The 8454-nt window shown below is 44.9% G+C and overlaps 1 protein-coding gene across 2 annotated transcripts in view; it reads left to right on the top strand.

The window, feature by feature from the left end:
* Positions 1–7466, top strand: part of LOC100948192 (serpin B6) — a 26746-nt gene extending 19280 nt beyond the window's left edge. For both annotated transcript variants that reach the window (XM_012804259.2, XM_012804260.2), the window contains exons 4-7: positions 2204–2321; positions 3027–3169; positions 6546–6701; positions 6912–7466. In XM_012804259.2, the coding sequence (XP_012659713.1) occupies positions 2204–2321; positions 3027–3169; positions 6546–6701; positions 6912–7316 (822 nt within the window). In that variant the 3' untranslated portion in view covers positions 7317–7466. The remainder of the gene's footprint in view (positions 1–2203; positions 2322–3026; positions 3170–6545; positions 6702–6911) is intronic.
* The last annotated feature ends 988 nt before the right edge of the window (positions 7467–8454 follow it).

Below are 8454 nucleotides of genomic sequence, written 5' to 3'. Positions count from 1 at the left end.
TAGATATTTCTTTGATCATTTATTGTTTGATTATTCATTGCTATTTTTGTTCATTTGCTATTATTATTCATTGCTATTGTTATTAATAACAAATTAACAAATAGCAAACACTTATTTTCAAATGTGTTTAATAGTTGTAAAAATCATCCTAGGGTATGGCAAGTCATCAATATATGAGTGCCCAGTTTGCTTCCAGGCTATTTTTTTAGATTGAGAGAGTTAACAAAATTTTTTCAAAAACATCAATCAATAAGCAACGCAGTGAAATTGGCAAAGCATGCATAATGTGAGGCTTAAATGCTCTGTGCAGTCCACCTTGTATGGTGTCTGCACCATACCGAGACTACAGTAACGGTACATAGTGATATGAAAATAATTCATCTGGTCCTTGAAGTAAGCCCTCAGTGCAACTAGTGCTGGCCCCTCATTGACAGCGGAGAACAAGAAGGCACAGGGAGACCTATCAATTTTTTTTGAGACCATACTGCTAATGTGTTGTAGAACTTGTGTTCCTTAACTCCTGTGTGGCATTGCCCCTCCGATGCCCTACTGACGGAGAAATGTGAAATCCTTTAATATAAAAACAAAAGAGGAACTAAATGTTTAGCCATAAGCTAGTCAAAAGAAAGTTTGGGAGAGCATCCGTAGTGCACGGTCCACATAGTTATTCCAGCACACTTGTTTTCCATCACATTTTCTGCTTTTCTATGGCATAATGTAGGCATTCATTAACATCATTATCATTTCATAGAATATATTAGCAAGAGAGTTGTTAAGATGTTAGAGGCGCCAAGTGATTCTACATTATAAGCAGCTGAGAGATGAGGGGAGAAAGAATAAAATAGACTGAATTTGGGACAACTGGGAACTGAGACTGGGAGAAATGAAGCAGGGAGTAACTGCTATGTTAACACATTGCTGACCGGCAGTTTTATGCAGAAACTACCCATGTTACTGGGTAACTTGTGACTGATCAGCATTGGGTTAAGAGTCTAAAACTGAGCCATCCAGCATGGTAGCCACTGGGCTCATGGAGCTGTTTGCATTCTTTTTTTTTATTTTTTTTTTGAGACAGAGCCTCAAGCTGAGCCCCTGGGTAGAGTGCTATGGCTTCACTGCTCACAGCAACCTCCAACTCCTGGGCTCAAGCGAGTCTCCTGCCTCCGCCTCCCAAGTAGCTGGGACCACAGGCGCCCACTACAACGCCTGGCTTTTTTTTTTGGTTGTAGCCATCATTGTTGTTTGGCGGGCCCTGGCTGGATTCGAACCCGCCACCTTAGGTGTATGTGGCTGGCGCCTTAGCTACTTAAGCCACAGGCGCCGAGCCAGCTGTTTGCATTCTAATATAACTAATTAACATGGAATGAAATGACATTCCATTTCTCAGCTGCACTAGTGGAGTCTCTGGTGCTGGCTAGCCATGTGATGGCCAGCTATGTGATGGCTTTGCAGATATCATCACAGAAGGCTTTCGAGAAAGCGCTGTTTAAAATTACTCATTTCCTGTGTTCTGTGGCTTAGTACAGCTTGGCTACTATGTGTTGCTCTGCAGCACAGAGGGGGCTGTGGTTCTTCCTATCTAACCCCACTCAGAGCAGGAAAGGGTTTATCAAGGAGGGATGCAATATAGTTACTGGTCACCATCACTATGCACAGTTACTCCCTTAAAGGATCCAGCAGTTTGTGAAGTTTTTTTTATATTCAGATCATGATTTGACTTAGTTTATAAGCAAGGGTTAAATATAGCTAAAAGCCAAGCATAGTAGCTCATGCCTGTAATCCTAGCACTTTGGGAGACTGAGGCAGGAAGATTGCTTGAGGCCAGGAGTTTGAGACCACCGTGAACAAGAGTGAGAATCCATCTCTACATAAAAATAGAAAAATTAGCTGGGCATGGCACATGCCTGTTGTCTTGGTGACTCAAGAGACTGAGGCAGGAGGATTGCTTGAGCCCAGGAGTTTGAAGTTTCTGTGAGCTATAATGACGCCACTAAACTCTAGCCTAGGTGACAGAGCCCTATCTTGAGGAAAAAAAAAAAAAGGTAAAAATTGAAAAGTTGGATTTCAGATTAATTCCTTATATTTATTTGTAAATTACACATGTAAATCGTAAAGTTACTGATTCTCTGATTTGGCACAATGAAGAAGTAAGCTATTGGTGTTTGTTATTTTTGTAGCCATGCTGTTACTCTGTCTGTCCTAGGGTTTTAAAGATTCTTGCCATAAATTCTACCAAGCAGAGTTAGAAGAGCTCGACTTTAGGAATGCTTCAGAGGAATCCAGAAAATACGTAAATGCCTGGGTGGAGAAAAAGACAGAAGGTGAAACTATATTATTATCCTATTTGTAACAGTATTTCAATCAGTCTTATTGTCCTTTCCTTTGCAAGACTGTCAATTGTAAACAGGAGTGATTATTTTTTCTCTAAATAACTGTAAACTTTAAAAATCTGAACTATTATCAGTATTTGACATTTTGAAACTTTGGAATGTATGACATTTTCTATAGCTTTTTCCTGCTGTCTTTAATGCACTTATGTGTCTCTTTTGGAACAATCTGCATTTTAAATTATAGTCTTTCTTTTTACAAATAGCATGAAACAATGGTTATTATGGGTCTTGAGCTGTCTCCCTCTGTGGTGTAGCTGATGCTCAACAGTTTTTGGGTATTGCCATGGGACACTTGGCTTGTACCTGCAGTAACATCTAATTGTCCATCTTTTTGACAGTTTTTTAAGTTGCTGTTTTTAAGTCAGGCACCAGCCATTCCTTTCTGTCTCATATGTTATGAATTAATCCTGCGCATAATTAACATCTTTGTGTTCACTGTGTGCATTTTATTCAAATCATGGTGTTTTTTCTTTTTTTAATCACAACTTGTAAAGTTTTGTAGCTTTGTTTTAAGGACGAGTATTCATTTACTCTGAGGGACAGTGAAACTCTTTATCCATATACCTGGGTAATTAAGAAGATGTCCCAAATCAATCTTGATGTATAACTAATTAGTTCTCTAATTCTTCCTTTTAGGTAAAATTACAGAGTTGCTCACTCCAGGTTTAGTGAATTCATTGACTAATCTGATTCTCGTGAATGCCATCTATTTCAAAGGAAACTGGGAGAAACAGTTTAACAAACAGCATACCAAGGAGAGACCATTTAAAGTCAGCAAGGTAACGATTCTTACCATGGTCCTTTTGTTCACATGAGTTTCTAAAACACAGGACAAGTCCAACTCAAGTAACTGTGCCTTGTGTAGCCTTGGGAAGCTGATGGCCAGGCTCCCCACGAGTCGGGTCCTGCTTCTCCTCTACGTTTCCTCAAAGGTGGGGGAGCTTGGTCCTGGCTTCTGGTCTGACCCCCAATCTGATACTTGCCCGACTGTTGCCTACGTGACAAATCTGATAGCGTGTCTCTCAGGCTTAATTGAGGCCTGAAAGTTCAAATTCCAAATTACGATTGCTGGGGGATTTGGTGGACCCAAATCCTGCCCATTCCCCCCATCTCTCTAGCTTCATTTCCATCAGGACCATAGCACTCTGGGATAAGCCCTGGCCAGTCCTCCCGCCGGTTTCCCTCCTCTGAGCTGCTGCCGCGCCCTCTGCTGGTCGCAACGGGACGCTGCCGGGGCTGAACGACGCCCCACCCTGCTGCGTTCTGGCCATCTGGCGCAGATACAGGTGGCGCTCCTGGAGTGCTGAACCCATGAGTGATGTTCAGTCTTCTCTAGATAGTACAGGCTATATGAGTAAAGCCTTTTGTTTTTAAAAAAGCAAACAAAAAGACACGTAGGTAAATACTGAGTTTAGCCACCTTTAGCTTGGAATATGTCATTTGCTATTTCTCTCACTGAACCCAGTTCGTTCTTGCCTGTTTTGTTCATCTCTATTTATAGAGATTTTAGCATCTACACAAATACAGCGTATTCTTTTTTTTTTTTTTTTTTTTAGAAACAGAGTCTCATTTGTCGCCCTTGGTAGAGTGCTGGGGCATTACAGCTCACAGCAACCTCCCACTCGTGGGCTTAGGTGATTCTCTTGTCTCAGCCTCCCCAGTAGCTGAGACTACAGTCGTGCCTGCCACAATGCCTAGCTATTTTTTGTTGCAGTTTGGCTGGGGCCGGGTTAGAACCCCCCACCCTTGGTATATGGGGCCAGTGCCCTACTCATTGAGCCACAGTGCCTCCCAATACAGCATATTATTGATCACTAATTAGATCTTCCAGGCCAACTAGAGGCTGAACCTTACTTCCTCTAGAAATGTATTTTCTCTCAAGCTTTATTCTGAGATGAATTATCCAGTTTTCCCCTGGCAATTTTTTTACTGTCCTAGATATTAATCTTTAATAAGATGTATGGTAGGATTTCATTCAGCTGCGAGTAACAGAAACCCAAGTTCATCACAGTTTAGCTCACAGAAGTTTATTTCTGCTACAGAAGGTCTGGAGATGGTGGAGATGTAGGCTGAGGTGGCAGTGGGGCACCAGCCGAAGGTGCTAGCTCCCTTCTCCTCTCCACCAATCTCCTCATGGTCACCAGATGCCCCAGACATCACCACTGCAGTCCAGGAAGCAGGGAGCAAGAAGGATGGAGCAAGGGGCCTTAAGCCTTCTTCCCTGGGAGGTTCTGCCATTGTATTCAGAAAGGGAAACCTTCTTTCAGGGTGGTAAAGGTCAGAACTATTCCATGTTGTTTGGGGAGGTGAGGAATCCAGTCTTGCTTTTTCCATGTCTGTAATGAAAAAATAAGCAGAAAGGGCTGCTGTGTGCCCATAGGTGCCCCAGCCCATGGGGGTTGGGGGAGGTTTCCTCTAAGGGCACATGTTTTGAATTGATAAAGCATTTTCATTTTACTGCCTTATTGCTAATAAAATAGACCCTATCTATACAATTGCATATTGAGTGAATCATCCAGTTACTAAAATTGAAAGTTTTATCTTATAAAATTGGAGGCTTTGGGTCTTGCAGGAAGAAATTGCCTATTATAGGGCCTAAGCTAGCCCATCACCTATTTTTTTAGAGCAAGTTTTATTGGAACACAGCCATGCTTATTTGCTTACATATTTTATCCTTAATGGTGGTCAAGTAGTTGTGGCAGAAACTGTGCGTGTAAACACAAAACCAATAATATTTACCCTCTGATCAGTTATGGAAAAAGTGTGCTGGTCAGTGGCTGAGGAAGAGAATGGGGGTGCCACGAGGTGAACACAGAAAGCTATAGCAGCAGTGTGTTTTGTTTGTTCCATATAAGGATAGCATGCTACACCAGAGAACTGGAGACTATATGGTGCTGCTGACTGTGCCTGTCGCAGGTTATTTAGTAAATTCAGAGGAGCTGCTTGGAGTCAGGGGCTGAGGAGGACTGTTGGGTGGGTTGCATCACTGGACTCCGGTCTTTTTCCCTGTCTAGCTGTTGTTGGAGACCAATGCAGCTTTTTCTAATAAGTTGTGTAAATTTGGCCTGGCCTTTCAGTATTCCTGCTAATTAGTTCATTTATTCAGCAGAAGTTGACTGAGGGCCTGCTTGATGCCAGGCATTGTGCTAGGTATTGTAACAGCCGTGCAGAAAAGCAGCAGAGCACTCCTGCCCTCACAGAGCTCACGTCTCCCTGGGGGAGAGATAGCAAGCCTAGCTAAGACGGTGGTGAATGCCAGGGAGACACATGAAGGGAGGGGATGGGGGCGTAGTCTCAGGTGAGCAAAGACCAGAAAGAGGCTGGGGAAGAGGAGAAAGCCACTGAGTAGAACTTGAGTGAGAACCAGGTTTGCCCCCAGAACGATGAAAAAGCCCCTGTGATTACAGCAGCTGAGCAAAGGGAGCGGGAAGGAGAATGAGCTCTTGTAATTACAGGTTGTTTTAAGGACTTTGGCCCTTGCTCCGAGTAGGGAAGAGCCAGGGAGGGTGTCCAGCAAAGAGCGATGTGATCTGACATAGATTGCACCTGATCCATCTGGCTACAGAGTGGAGAATAATCCCAGGAGGTTATTGTGATGCTCCAGGGCCAGGCTGGTAGCAGTGGAGGTAGAAAAAGCAGGTCAGATTTGGGTTATAATTTAGAGGCACAGCCAATATAATTTGCTAAAGATGGGGGTGCTCAGACAGACAGGAGTCCAGGCTGTTGACTGCTAATGATGGTGTGTCCTCAGCTGGGCCGGGCAGGGTTGTGGGCGGAGTAGACTTGGAGGAAGTCTTCAGAGCCCAGTGTTATGGGCAACATTGGGAGTTTCTTTTATGTCCAAATGCATCAAGTGGGGAGTAAAATATCAGAGTCCTGCCTACAGAAGAGAGGGCCATGCTGGGGATGTACAGTTAAGAATTATGTTTCAAGTCAGGAGACTGAATGAGATCACCAAGAGAAGAGAAGTGTTGGCTTTGCCCCCAGCACGACAGTATCTAGAAGTTGAGGAGATGAACAGGCACCAGTGAAGAGCGGTGATAAGTGTGTCCTGGAAACTGGGGAGCAAGTGATCCCAGGAGACACTCTGTCGGATTTGTCCTGCATCTTAGTTGGGTCTTGTTTTGGTTTAATGTTTATCTGTTTCTTTTGTAGAATGAGAAGAAACCTGTGCAAATGATGTTTAAGAAAGCTACTTTTAAGATCACCTATATAGGAGAAATATTCACCCAAATTCTGGCGCTTCCCTATGTTGGCAAGGAGCTGAATATGGTCATCATGCTTCCAGATGAGAACACCGACTTAAAAACGGTAATGCCGCTGAGCTAGAATTGCGGTATCTGGTGAGGGTTTGTGCCCGGCTCCTGCTGTGGCTGCTCTGCCAGTCGGCTGTTTTAACTGGTTTACTGGTAGCTGTTCTGACACCCGTGCAGCTGCCCACTGTGGCCACACTGCTGCTCACAGCATGGAGCATTCACATCACGGCTCCCAGCCTTAAAGTCTTCCACTCTCTCCTTCCAGGTGGAAAAAGAAATCACTTATGAGAAGTTCATGGAATGGACGAGACCAGACATGATGGACGAAGAGGAGGTGGAAGTGTTCCTCCCACGGTTTAAACTGGAGGAGAATTATGACATGGAGACTGTCCTTTGCAGCCTGGGCATGACCGATGCCTTTGACCAGAGCAGGGCAGACTTTTCTGGAATGTCTTCCCAGAGAAATCTGTTTCTGTCCAAGGTTGTGCACAAGTCCTTTGTGGAGGTCAATGAGGAGGGCACAGAGGCCGCAGCTGCCACGGCCGCCATCATGATGATGCGGTGTGCTAGGATTACCCCCCAGTTCCGTGCTGACCGCCCCTTCCTCTTCTTCATTCAGAATGTTAGGACCAGACAGATGCTGTTCTGTGGCCGGTTCTCCTCCCCATGAGGATGTGGCCTGCACTCATGCAGCCCTCTCCTCTCTCCTGCTGACCCACTTCCCTCTGACACATACACTGTGCCTGCACCCCAAGTGACCTGACCTGTGCAGCAACGATAGTTCAGAAATAAAGGGCCTGGTTGTGGAAGCGCTGTGAAATGTTTTTCTAAAACTGCCATTCTCTGTGGGTCTGGGTCACTGGCTCGTGAGCTCACTGCTGCTGGGGACAAGGTATCTCCCACCCCTATAGCCTGTGTGGACCTCACTGGGCAAACAGCTGCCTCTCTCCTTCCCCAGGCACCAGCAGACAAAGGGTGTTTCTCTACTAGTGGCATTAAAATCTCACCCACTTCTAGGGAGAGGTTAGAGTGAAGTGGGAGCTGTGGGGAGGTACAGGAAGCAGGTCCCCCACAGGGAGCTCTCCAGAAGTGAGCAGGGAGCGGGGAGAGCTATTAAGAAATCATTTCCTGTCAATCCCTATGGGCATTTCTGCATCCCCAGGGACTGGTTGGTCAGTACATACTATTCAAAAGCACACTACACACTCCCCCTGAAATTCACAAATTACTGCCAAGGGGGAGAGATAATTAGACAGGTTTATTCGTGGTAACATAGTTTACTTGAACTTCATAAGTCAGCACCACATGACCTTGTTTCACTGCAAATATTATAAACAGAAACTAAGACAGCTAAGGTTTTCTGAGGCCACTTGCTGGAAATACCACTCTGCTCAGCAACATGGGAGCAAAACGTGGGCCAGGTTCAAGTGCAGGAGCTGTGATTTCCCCAGGGCTGGCAGGAAAGGCTTCTCCTCAAGCCTAGTCTGAAGGTAATGGAAATCCAGCCCCTCTGACTTACTAGTGCAACTTGTAACCTTGCTCCATCTGGTCCACTATCTCCTTCAATCTAGGCGATGGTGACAGAATAGGACTCAGAAGCATCCGGAGATGTGGTCAGGACAAGCAGGAGGGGAAAGCGGGGGCTGGGGCTTGTGGTTTTATCTCTTGTATCCTCCCTCCTCTACATAGTTAAGAATTATGTTTCAAGTCAGAAGACTGAATGAGATCACCAAGAGAAGAGAAGTGTTGGCTTTGCCCCCAGCACGACAGTATCTAGAAGTTGAGGAGATGAACAGGCACCAGTGAAG

The sequence above is a fragment of the Otolemur garnettii genome, unplaced genomic scaffold (genome assembly GCF_000181295.1).
Source record: "Otolemur garnettii isolate 467f Iridium unplaced genomic scaffold, OtoGar3 scaffold00026, whole genome shotgun sequence".
Classification (NCBI taxonomy): Eukaryota; Metazoa; Chordata; class Mammalia; order Primates; family Galagidae; genus Otolemur; species Otolemur garnettii.
This window is presented reverse-complemented; position numbering and strand designations above follow the sequence as displayed.